The sequence below is a fragment of the Zootoca vivipara genome, chromosome 12 (assembly GCF_963506605.1).
Source record: "Zootoca vivipara chromosome 12, rZooViv1.1, whole genome shotgun sequence".
Classification (NCBI taxonomy): domain Eukaryota; kingdom Metazoa; phylum Chordata; class Lepidosauria; order Squamata; family Lacertidae; genus Zootoca; species Zootoca vivipara.
The window spans coordinates 13,400,952-13,414,125 of NC_083287.1; the positions used below are offsets into that span (position 1 = coordinate 13,400,952).

General features: G+C 41.6%; 1 protein-coding gene across 2 annotated transcripts in view; it reads left to right on the forward strand.

Moving 5' to 3' along the window:
- PIK3R4 (phosphoinositide-3-kinase regulatory subunit 4) overlaps positions 1-13,174 on the forward strand; it is a 28,034-nt gene extending 14,860 nt beyond the window's left edge. For both annotated transcript variants that reach the window (XM_035129500.2, XM_035129499.2), the window contains exons 9-20: positions 614-817; positions 1,603-1,804; positions 2,940-3,139; positions 4,405-4,615; positions 6,341-6,506; positions 7,851-8,015; positions 9,136-9,347; positions 9,842-9,973; positions 10,340-10,440; positions 11,698-11,786; positions 12,234-12,342; positions 12,630-13,174. In XM_035129500.2, coding sequence (XP_034985391.1) covers positions 614-817; positions 1,603-1,804; positions 2,940-3,139; positions 4,405-4,615; positions 6,341-6,506; positions 7,851-8,015; positions 9,136-9,347; positions 9,842-9,973; positions 10,340-10,440; positions 11,698-11,786; positions 12,234-12,342; positions 12,630-12,800 — 1,962 coding nt within the window. In that variant the 3' untranslated portion in view covers positions 12,801-13,174. The remainder of the gene's footprint in view (positions 1-613; positions 818-1,602; positions 1,805-2,939; positions 3,140-4,404; positions 4,616-6,340; positions 6,507-7,850; positions 8,016-9,135; positions 9,348-9,841; positions 9,974-10,339; positions 10,441-11,697; positions 11,787-12,233; positions 12,343-12,629) is intronic.

Here is a 13,174-nt window from a genome sequence, read left to right on the forward strand (position 1 = left end):
AAGCTGTTAGCAGGAACAAACAAAGCCATGCCAAAATTCATGCCAGGTCTGAGGAGCATTTTAATAAAATAGCCCAGATAGTTCAAACAGGCCCTGGGCAAATCCTGATTAGCTCTCAGCTTTCATTTCAGGGATGGGGCACCTGTGACCCTCCAGTTGTTGTGGAATTCCAGCTCCCACCATCCTTGTTCACTGACCATGCTGGCTGGGGCTGATGGGAGCCAGAGTCCAACAACCTATGGAGGGCTACAGATTCCTCTTTCCTGTATTAAATGCAAAGTGTACAGTTTTCATTCCTCGGATGATTGTTGCGAAGGAAGCCACAGTATGAATTGTGCAGCCTTTTACATGTTAAAAAGTGCTGCACAAATAACAAAAAGTAGTTTTATATTATCCAAAATAGCTCAAAATAGTCTGATATAAAAGAAGTAGATATTTGCAAAGTTTTTTTAAAGTACTCTTACCAGCCAAATCAGTCCCCTTACTTTCAAAACCTACCACTGAGGTCAGTGACTAGGCGTGACCTCCCGCTCATTCCCTCAAGAAGAAAAGTTCCTCAGTTGCATTTCTATGGCCATCTGATTACTTCCTTGTTCCCTGTCCTGAATTACAGATAGATAAAGAAATAGTCCTACTGAGCGTCCTCAAAGAGCCTGTAAGCCGTTCTATATTTGATTATGCTCTGCGTTCCAAGGACATAGGAAGCCTTTTCAGAACTCTACAACTTCGTCAGAAGAAAAGGAATGGAGCTCTTCCCGACTGCCCTCCCCCTGAAGATCCAGCAATTGTGCAGCTGTTAAAGAAGCTACTTTCTCAAGTATATTCTTACTGCTATAATGGTAGTGCTGAGAATCCACAATAAAGCAGGCACATGTATTGTTTCAGCATCTGTACTACATCAAAGTAGCACTTTGCCAGCAGCGCTGGAAATTTCTCCTGCACAAGCCCCATTGAAAGGAATCTGAGTTATGAAACAGCAATGGTGTCCTTTTACATTTCAGTGGGGCTTGTGCTTAAACGGAAGTTCTGTTTAGGAACCCATGGCTGTAGGAAGCTTATCAGATAGTCACCAAAACTATGTGGTTGGTCTTCGTCCCAGATTATTATGTTTTATTATTGATTCCTATTGAGTAAGAGCTCTCTCAGCATAAGATCTTGCATAGAACTCAAATTGGCTTGATTTCCCAAATGTTTTCGTATCTGAGCAGCCCACAACAGACCATCCAACATCCTGACCATTATTTGGGGAAGGGCCATAGCTCAGTGCCACAGTATCTGTTTTGCATGCCCCACTTTCAGTTCCTGGGATCTTTACATAGGCCTTGGAGTGCCTCTTGTCTAAAGAGACACCTGCAGAGCCAGAGCCAGCCAGTAATAGACTACTCAGCTAGATGGACCAATGGTCTGGCTCTGTATAAGGCAGTTTCCAATGTCCTATTTTAAAAAGGTGCCCTGTTATATTGTGGCAGCCAAAGCCACACATTTCTTTAGTTACAGTGTAAATATCCTGAACCCTCTTGAGCCCAATTGCCACATGTTAAAAACTGAAAATCTTTGCTCTGTCTTGATGAACTGTCTATTTTTTGTTTTCTTTTGGGGTAGGGAATGACTGAGGAAGAAGAAGACAAGCTGTTAGCCTTAAGAGACTTCATGCTGAAGTCTAACAAAGCGAAGGCCAACATAGTGGACCAGAGCCACCTTCATGACAGCACCCAGAAAGGAGTGATAGACTTGGCAGCTCTGGGTATAACTGGGAGACAAGTTGATCTTGTTAAAACTAAGCAGGAATCTGATGATAAACGCGGTTAGTATGGTCTTGTAATTTGCATTGTTGCATTTTTATAATTTTATATTGGAGGATTTTAAATGCTTATAGAAGATGTGGAAGAGTCCACTATCAACACATTCCAATGACATCTAGAATATCTGCTTACATTGAACTTTTCAGACTGAAGGGGGAAATTTAACATCTTGAGTTCACATACATATTTATTGTTTAGTGACGGCAACGTCGGGTGAAACATTGCAGATTTGAATGGGCCATCAAGCTTTCATGTAATGGAAGCAATTCACATATAACAAGTGATTGTGCTGGCTTATTGAGTGATATATAGGCCTGTGTGAATTAGTATTATATATGAGGATAGAGGTTCTGTACCAACCATGACTACAAGATATTCTCTCACAGCCTCCAGTCATGATTCTCCAATTGTCAATCCAGTTTCCTGCTAAACTAGTCACAATTTCCTTCTAAACTACTCAAATATATGTAAAATAGGAAAATGGACAGGTTTTTATAGCTTTGTATAGTTTAACTTTGGCAACAATATATGAAGCTGTAGTTTGTTGTAAAAAATGTGAAAATCATGTGAGTTGAAAGTGTCATAATAAGGAAACCCATTTTCAAGCTTGGTAGGCACAATATATTGAAATGAAGTTTCTGTGCATTTTGGCCTATTTGTCTAACTTGCCTTTGCGGATATAATTGGCTGTGTCTGTTCTAACTTTTAGATGTGTTTACATAATGGCCTAAAAAACAATCTTGGAGATCCATGATTCTTTCCCTACCACCACCACCCCAAACTTGGCATTCTAGAACAATTACTTCCTTAATGCTAAGGCCAGCATAACCTTGCAAAAAACCACAAGGTTCATTCACTGATCTGTATAAATTAAGATGACATGGGTCATCTGCAGAAATTAGGCTAAGCATTCTAAGTTTATTTCATCTGGTGATGGATTGAAACCTTTGCCCAAGTCATGTAGCAGCTGATTTATATGATCCAGCACTCAATTTCCCCCCTTTGACATTATGCCACAATAAACCAGGTTCAGTAACTCAAAACTCTGCTTATACAGCTAGAATTCTGTACATTTTGGTTGTTTTGTTATAAACAAAATCTTACGATGATCCTTCTTTTGGGTCTTGCTGACTTCAGCTAGAAAACACGTAAAACAAGATTCAAATGTAAATGAGGAATGGAAGAGTATGTTTGGCTCTTTGGAACCTTCTAACATGCCTCAGCCAATTAGCAAAGGCCACAGCCAAGCCACAGATCAAGAAGCCATTCAGAGTGGGAAATCTCTTCGGTCAGAGTCCTCTGCTGGCATTTGTGCTCCTTTGTCATCCTCACCACAGGTACTTCTGGGGATTTTTAAATTAGAGAGTTTTACCATAGAATTAGAAGAGCTGTCAATAGTTTTTAACATAGAGGAGTTTCTTTTTACCCTCAACACTCAACCATTTCTTTGAACAAAACAAGACTCTGGGGCTATTTTTAATACTATAAACTGCCCTGTGAACTCCAGCTGAAAGGCGGTATATAATGAATAAATAATACTTTTCAACAAGATTAATAGTCCTGAAACTACGACTTCTGAATTCAGCTTTTGATTTGGATGTTGTGGTGTGAATCAGATGTTGAAGTGAATTGGCAAGCCAATAGCCCACTAGTAAGATACAGAACTCTTGACTGACCTGTGTCTCGGGGTAAATGAACCTGTGAGTGGAATCAGTGGTCTCACCCCTGCTTGGTTAAGTTTACGGCTCCATAGAGCAGCTCAGAGTCTGCTCAAACAGTCAAAGTATTTTTTCATTAGGTTATCATTGGCATTTGTTGTTTTTATGTTTAATTTCCCCCAAATGCACTTCTTTTTGTTGTTGTCCCCCCCCTACCCCATGTAACGCTGAATCGACGTGTGTGTGTGTATACACATACACATATACATACACACATTTCATGCATCTGATAAAGCTTTTGTCATGATAAATGTGTTGGCATTTAAGGTACCACAAGACTCTCTGCTGGCTTTGCTACAGCAGACTAACACAGCTATCCTTCTGGAAGTTATATTTGAGGTCACCCCTAGACACCTTTTTCAGGGTGCCCTCAGCACCTGAGCTTTGCCTACTGGGGAGGTGGTTTTCTATGGTTGTGGTCTACCTGTGCCTCACTTTGCACCAACTTTTCTGTCTTTAAGGAGTCAGGCAAAATCTGTCTTGTTTACCTGGGCTTGCGGGTTGCTTGGGATCTGACTGGGAAAAAGCCGGGATATCAATAAATAAAATCAAACAAGCAGTAAATTAGTAAAATGGTAGTTTGAAGTACAGGCAGCGGCCGTTTCACACACATCTGATTGACGTGTGATCACGCACACCCGTGTCGCTGCCCACCTGGAAGTGGCCCAAATATGGGGCGGGGTGGGCTTGCGCATGCTCTGCCGACACGTGTGGGGATTGGGAATGGAACCCCAGTGCAAAATGGCCGCTGCCTGTAAAGCTGATTTCTGATGCAGAAGTTGGTTTTGAATTATAGAAGAGAGGATGTCGCCCTTTCCTTTGAAACATAAAACACGGGTTGCGTTTTCTAAACGTGAATACACAGCTGGGCTTATTCCTTTCAGGCAGCAGATGGAACCGTTGTGCAAGCCAGAAAACCAACCATACAAGTGTTAAGCAATATAGCTTCGCCTTCCACGTACCAGCTGCGCATTACTACTTGTAAAACAGAACTTCAGCAGCTGATACAGCAGAAACGTGAACAGTGCAACGCGGAAAGAATTGCCAAGCAGATGATGGAGAATGCAGAATGGGAGAGCAAGCCACCACCTCCAGGTAATACTTGCTATACTTTTAACATACGGCCAGAGCTGCTATGAGGGTAGCACCAAACTGTCCCCTTTTAGCCCTGCAAACACCAAAGTCTACTGGCATTGGGGGGGGGGGTGGATGGTTGTTTTTCTATTTATTGTGTCCTCTGAGGTCCAATTTGGCTGGTCTGCTTGCAAATAAAAAGAACATGTTAGCAGGATACCAGGTCTCTGTATTACAGGGGGAGACTTCACAAGTGGAGGAGGCTCCCTGCTTGCAGACAGGTCAGCCTCCAGCTTGGTGGGAGTGGAGGTAGTGCACTTGTTCCTGCTGTTCTGCTCTACTTATGAGTACAATGCCTGGATGGGGTCTTAGTGGCTTATAGTTTGAGGGGCTGGGAGCTGGGGGCACTGTCATACAGTGGTTCCGCTCCTTCCTCCTGGGCCGTGTTCAGAAAGTGGTGGTGGGGGATGAGTGTTCAGACCCCTGGGCTCTCACTTGTGGGGTCCCTCAGGGTTCTGTCCTCTCCCCCATGCTTTTCAACATCTACATGCAGCTTCTGGGAGAGATAATCAGGGGGCTGGGCTGGGTGTTCATCAGTATGCGGATGATACCCAGCTCTACCTCTCCTTCAAATCAGAAACAGTGAAGGTCCTGTGTGAGTGTCTGGAGGAGGTTGGAGGATGGATGGCGGCTAACAGATTGAGGTTGAATCCTGACAAGAGAGAAGTACTTTTTGGGGGGACAGGAGGCGGGCAGGTGTGGAGGACTCCCTGGTTTTGAATGGAGTAACTGTGGCCCTGAAGGACCAGGTGCGCAGCCTGGGAGCCATTTTGGACTCGCAGTTGTCTATGGAGGAACAGGTCAATTCTGTGTCCAGGGCAGCTGTTTACCAGCTCCATCTGGTACACAGGCTGAGACCCTATCTGCCTGTGGACTGTCTTGCCAGAGTGGTGCATGCTCTAGTTATCTCCCGCTTAGACTATTGCAATGCACTCTATGTAGGGCTACCTTTGAAGGTGACCCGGAAACTACAACTAATCCAGAATGTGGCAGCTAGACTGGTGACTGGGTGCGGCCGCCAAGACCACATAACACCAGTCTTGAAAGACCTAAATTGGCTCCCAGTACATTTCCGGGCACAATTCAAAGTGTTGGTGCTGACCTTTAAAGCCCTAAACGGCCTCGGTCCAGTATACCTGAAGGAGTGTCCGCATCATTCCACCCACACACTGAGGTCCAGCGCCAAGGGCCTTCTGGTGGTTCCATCGCTACGAGAAGCCAAGTTACAGGGAACCAGGCAGAGGGCCTTCTCGGTAATGGCACCTGCCCTGTGGAATGCCCTCCCACCAGATGTCAAAGAGAAAAACAACTACCAGACTTTTAGAAGACATCTGAAGGCAGCCCTGTTTAGGGAGGCTTTTAATGTTTAATAGATCACTGTGTTTTATTTTTCTGTTGGAAGTCGCCCAGAGTGGCTGGGAAAACCCAGCCAGATGGCGGGGTATAAATAATAAATTATTATTATTATTATTATTATTATTATTATTATTATTATTATTATTATTATCTTGCATTTCCTGTTCACTTTCAAATATATTACATGTTTATCCTGATCTAGTAATTGCTGATATATACAGTTGTCACAGTCTAGAGTCCCATGTGTGAGGCATTTTGCAAAAGGAACTCCTGCATGTGCTTGCTTCACCGCTGATATTAATGGGGGAAAAAATCTGCTGCTTTCCTTAGGATGGCATCCTAAAGGGCTTCTGGTTGCTCACCTTCATGAACATAAGTCTGCTGTGAACCGCATTAGAGTTTCTGATGAACATTCAATTTTTGCCACATGTTCAAATGACGGAACAGTGAAAATATGGAACAGTCAGAAAATGGAGGGCAAGACTACTACTACTAGGTAATGCATAACACCACAGGATGGCAGGATACTCATAAATAAAAAATAAATAAAATAAAAACTTTTGCACCAAAACAAGTACAGTATTTTGCTACCATCTGGGATATCAGGTTAAGAACACATGCTCACTATTTTTTATTCATTGACAATGGTGTTTGAAATCCTCTTGGATGTTACCGTTCAGATGTGTTACTAAAATAACAGAGCCCAGCATTTTAAAATTACATTTCCTTTGACTTCTTAGACCATCCCTTTATTCATTTATATTTATTACTTATCTTGCTCTATCTCTATCCACTTAGACTCTTCAGTGTTTAAACAGTGAATGAAGAGCTGAAGTAAAATAAATATCACATGGGCTCAGTGTGGCTTATAGCCATAGCTGTCGAGTTTTCCCTTTTCTCGCAAGGAAGCCTATTCAGCAAAAGGGAATTTCCCTTTAAAAAAGGGAGAACCTGACAGCTATGCTTATAGCACTGTCTGTTTAAACACCAATAGCTCTGTTCCCTAAGGTTTCACAATCTTGGGAATTAAATGGTCTGGGGGATAGGCTGAGTGGGGGCAAAACAAAACCAAACCTGTTTTTTAAAAGTGAATTGTTCATACCACAGCCAAAGCAACCATTAAAAAAAAATCAAAGGTCAATGCTTTCTGCAGACATGCTAAATGTCTATTGTTAAAGAGGTGCTGAAGAGTTAAGTGGGATGGATCACAATCTTTGCCCAGGAAGTAGTTGAATCTTCACTCCCACGCTTTGGAATGCTGTTCCTCTCCAGCAGCAACATAAATTAAGGAGCTGCAGAGTGGGATGTGCATATATAGGGACTCTGTAGCTGTTATTTCACATACCCATCCCTTCCAGATTAAAAAGGAAAAAGAAACAAAAATTCCAGAAAATAGTAGTCACTTATTCTCCTAACCAAATGAAGGACTACTGAACACATGCAGGGGCCAGTTGGGTTAAGACAAACCACTTTACTGAATGGAAGATACAACTCTTTGCTTACTATGTAAAATGTACTTGCTGTATCACTGTTAGTGTCCCCCCCAATTCAAATAATAAATATATTCCTATCCAATCATAACTCAGCTGATATTATATCAGGTGACGCAACTTGTAATTTCTCTCCCAAGTTGATGGAAAAGGGGATCTCTTAACAGAAAATATTCACTTTCCTAACAAAACTGCAAATTCCCAGGATTCTGTAGAACAAGCCATGATAGGAGATACATGTTAAATTTAGTTGTTTATTTGATATTTCATTGGACCTTATTGTTCAATTTGTGTATATTTTTAGAGTCTTAAAAGTCTTTGAACTATGTCCTTTCTGCTTCCTACGACAGGTCAATCTTGACATATTCCCGGATTGGAGGGCGTGTGATGACGCTTACATTTTGCCAGGGTTCTCATTACTTGGCTGTAGCTTCAGATAACGGAGCTATTCAACTTCTTGGGATTGAAGCTTCAAAACTACCCAAGTCTCCTAAGATCCATCCAATACAAAGCAGGTTTTTATCAATCATTTGATGCATCCCATTGGGTATCTGCTGTGCTCACTAGCAGGCTCATATTAGAAGCCTGAAATGGAATTATTATTTATTTATTTATTTATTTATTTATTTATTTATTATTTATACCCCGCCCATCTGGCTCGGTTTCCCCAGCTACTCTGGGAGGGTTCCAACATAACATTAAAATACAATAATCTACTAAATGTTAAAAGCTTCCCTAAACAGGGCTGCCTTCAGATGTCTTCTAAAAGTCTGGTAGTTGTTTTTCTCTTTGGCATCTGGTGAGAGGTTGTTCCACAGGGCGGGTATAGTCTACTCTTGCCACCTCATTCTCCTGAATGTGTGTAGAGATGTAATTAGTAGCTTTAGTGCTACACCTCTGCCACACCTGAGTTCCTTCATTCAGATACTAAGTTTTTTGTGGGCATTGAGGAAGTTGGATACATACAGAGAACATTTTGTTCATGTTACACCGCCCTCTCCTTTTTCCTGCCAGGGAGGTCATTCTTTTCCAAGATTTGTGAGAGGGCTGAATGAATACTTGGGGCATGAATGATAAAACAAGTATCTGCTATAACTAGGTACAGAATCTCCATTCAGATCCAGAATTGGTAAAGGTAAAGGTAAAGGGATGACCGTTAGGTCCAGTCTGGGGTGCAGCGCTCATCTCGCTTTACTGGCTGAGGGAGCCGACATTTGTCTGCAGACAGTTTTTCCGGGTCATGTGGCCAGCATGACTAAGCTGCTTCTGGCGAGCCAGAGCAGCGCACAGAAACACTGTTTACCTTCCCGCCGGAGCAGTACCTATTTATCTACTTGCACTTTGACGTGCTTTCAAACTGCTAGGCTGGCAGGAGCTGGGACCAAGCAACGGGAGTTCACCCCATCGCGGGGATTCGAACTGCCAACCTTCTGATCGGCAAGCCCTAGGCTCTGTGGTTTAGACCACAGCGCCACCTGTGCCCTCCAGAATTAGTAGTTCCAGCCAAATATGCATCACCAAAAAGAGAGCACAGTGGAAGACTTTAGGCAAGAGAAGCAATCCTCAAGGGTGTGGACAATTTGAAGTCGTGACATTTCGATGAATGATATCCATCTTGTCATCTTCTTTACTCAGGTTTTTAGATCAGAAGGACGATGGCTGTGTAGTCGACATGCATCACTTCAATTCAGGAGCCCAGTCAGTGTTGGCTTACGCCACTGTGAATGGTTCCTTAGTGGGATGGGACCTGAGATCTTCTAATAATGCCTGGACATTAAAGCATGATTTACGGTTGGGACTTATAACCTCATTTGCTGTAGACATACATCAATGCTGGCTTTGTATTGGTAAGATGCATTTTGTGTTTCCCCCATTAAATGTATTTAGAATCACTGTATAAATAGAATTGCTCTTTGTGCAGGTCTTGTGGGGAATGACTGCAACATGCTTTCTTTCAAGAGGGGCAGTTTAGTTAGGTTGCTGGAGAGATGGGTGGATTTTGACTTCAACTGCATTTTCTGTTACGGATTTAATCTGGGCAAATCATGTCTTCTCGTTCTTGGTTTCCCAGTGAGTTGCTATGCAGGGCTGTTACAACGGGCAAGTGCACTAAATCTCTTTGCAAAAGATAAAAATTGTAAGTGATTAGCAGAAAGCAAAGATGTCTTTGAACCTTAGGCATACTGGTATATATATAATCAGGGCCAGTGGACATTGCTTAAAATGTCATTAACTGCAGTCTTAACCATGTCTACCCAGAAGTAAATATTGAATTATAGGGGCTTACTCCTTGGTCAGTAGGGCTAGGATTGCAGCTGATAAGTTTTTTTTTCTTTACCAGGTACAAGCAGTGGTACCATGGCATGCTGGGACATGAGATTTCAGTTACCCATCTCTAGCCATTCCCATCCTTCCAGAGCACGGATCAGACGCCTGCTTATGCATCCCCTTTCCCAGTCATGGGTGATTGCAGGTAGAGCTCACTCTCTTTCTCTCTTTATCAGAGCACTAGCAAAATGGCAGATGGCCATCCAACCTCTGCTTCAAAACCTCCAAGGAAGGAGAGTCTGCCACCTCTTACGGGATTCCGTTCCACTGTACTGTCAGGAAGTTCTTCCTTAAGTTTATTCGGAATAAGTGAGGGCATTCTCCAGGGGTTGCTAAGGGTCAGTCTTCACAAGCATCTATTTTAATGAGTGCTGTCAGCAGCCAAGTAACTCGTTTTCCTCATCCCTTTTTATATTGCTAGACTATAATGCAAGAAATAAACCCTAAGATGTAAGTCTGCCCCCATTCCTGCACTTTTGGTTTATAACTGTTGTCCATGGCTTTTCTGTAGCTGTTCAAGGCAATAATGAAGTCTCCATGTGGGATATGGAAACAGGTGACAGACGCTTCACATTATGGGCCAGCAATGCCCCACCTCTTTCAGAATTGCAGGTTTGTGATTGTAAAGTTTTGAGCAGAATAAAGCAGGCCTATGCAGTTTTCAGTCTTTTGGTGGATATTAAATGCCCATCATGCCAAAGTTTTATGTTTTCAGTTGAGAAGAGATGCATTATCTGTACACTGGGTTAAGCAAAATACATTTCGCCAATTCTGAAAGTGCTTCATTGGATTCCTGTGTATTTCTGGGTGCAATTCAAAGCACTGATATTAACTTATAAAGCCCTGCCTAGCTTGGGGCAAGTGTACTAAGTCCAGATAGTGGTACCAAACAAAATGATGTGGAATACTATGTAAGCTTTCAATTTCTCAGAACTCTTCATTAGGCGAGATAATACACGAAGCAGAAGTTGGGGCGATGATGCAGAGGGGATTTTAAAAAATAGCCTTAAGGTTTGCATTCAGACTCGGTCTGAAGATGTAGAGTACAGACTAAATAATTTAGATTGCAGGCTGAATTATATGCTTGCGGGCACTGAATTACACATAGGATTCTTGGATGAAGAGGCAGTTGCTGAGCCCCATTTTGAAACATAAAAGCCTGGCTATCACTCTGACCTGTCTCTGTTTTAGCCCATATTTGCTTACTTTAGGCTTGCCATATGTCCGGAATTTCCCGGACATATTTGGAATACTGTAGTCACAAGCAGTGTCCAGGGGGAAATCGGCTAAATGTATGGGAAAATCCTGACATATGGCAGCAGCCCTAGCTTACTTGGAAGTAAGTACCACTGTCTTCATTGGGGCTTACTCTTGAGAAAGTGTGCATAAGATTGCAACCATTCAAGCCTAAACACGTCTACTCAGGAGTAAGACCTGTGGAGACCAATGGGACTTACATACTTGTGAATAAGTGCAGGGTTGCAGCCTTAGTGTTTTTATCTACTACTGTTTCAATATTTTTATTTTGCTAAATGCTCAACAGCTGTTTTTATTCTCCCTGTATTGTGTTCTATTCTGAGGTTTCAATTTATTTCATAACTTGTAAATTGCCTTTGGTATTAAGCAAATACTGTAATTTGTGAATACAAAATTTAAAATGATTAATTTGATTTTTTTTATTAAAAAAACACCAATTGTTTATAGTTGTAATTTGAAGTTCAATGTCTTTCATTAGAAGCTACAGCTATGTGAAGGTGTTCAGGATTAGTGCCTCAATGACATGATTGTTAATTAAAATAACTCGGTTTTTAAAAGTTAGCATATTTTAACACCAGTTGTTGAAAAAAAACCTATTTTCCCACCCTTTAGCCTTCACCTCATAGTGTTCATGGAATATACTGTAGCCCAGCAGATGGAAATCCTATATTACTGACAGCAGGTTCAGACATGAAGATAAGGTAAAATCTAAGAAATGATTATATCTCACCACCACATAAGCTAGAGTTTCCTTTTCTGCATAAAAATCCCATATGAAGTTTTTTTTTTTTAAAAAAACAATCTTGTGAGGTTCAGATTTTCTTTGACTGACATATTGATTCAAACTGGTTGGTGGGAGGAGGGAACCTACCAGATTTAGTGTGTGTTCAACCAGTCTGTAGATGGGACATAAACTTCTCACTTTTCTGTAAACCTGCTTAATACCAAACTGTAAGGTTTTGAAACAGAAATATACTGCAAGTACCTTATAGAATAAAATTTTCCAGAAGCGTTGAGATTCAGGCTAGACAGGTCTGTGATGTGACCCTATACTGCTCTCCTTATGATAGCTACAATGTTGTTTTAAAGGCTGGAAGGATTCTAGTAAAATATTTTAGGTTTTATATTGTTGCCTTTGTTCTTTGCAGGTTCTGGGATTTAGCATACCCTGAGAGGTCCTACATTGTTGCTGGAAGTTCAAACAGCCCATCTGTGTCTTATTATAGGAAAATCATTGAAGGCACAGAAGTTGTTCAGGTATAGTTGCTCACAAGTCTCATTCCCAGACCTGGGAAAGTGGGAATTGTTCCACAGTCACTGCAGGTGGTAGGTATCTGTGAGCACATTCATATTCCGCATAGCAAACTCAACAGCTCTGGATTCACTATCAGTTTGGCATGTAACAAAATAAAGAGTACTTTTGTTGGGCTTAAAATAGGAAAGCACCTTTCAATAAAAACAGTTAAATACAAAGCAAAACAGGAAAGCACCTGAAACCGAAAGCATTTAGTCACCAGTGTTTCACCATTTCCCCTTTTCAACAGGAAATTCAAAACAAGCAGAAGGTGGGTCCCACGGATGAAACCCCTCGAAGGGGTCCCGAGTCTTTACCAGTTGGGCATCATGACATTATCACAGACATTGCTACTTTTCAGACAACTCAAGGATTTATAGTGACTGCATCACGAGATGGCATTGTCAAAGTGTGGAAGTAAAAGTTGCACTGACCTATAGGAACTGTAAATACAGGTAACAAAGAGAAACAGGACGGGATTGAGTCTCTTTTGAGGAATTGTTTCATGAACATAAAATGATGGATTGTAAAGCTCATGACGGTGACCAGTGGTCCTTTCAGAACCTGCCATTGTATTAAAGTAGAGTGACTCATGCAGCGTTTTTCTGAAACAACCAAGCAAATGCAGTTTAAAATGAAGACATCACGCTTAACTTCTGACCATGTTATTCTTCGGAACTCTAAAAGATGGTTTGTTATAACAAGAAGAAAGCTGTTACATCAACAATATTTATGTAAACTGACTTTGGTTTTTTATTTACTGAGCGAATGAGAAAGAAAGATAAAATTGTTGCA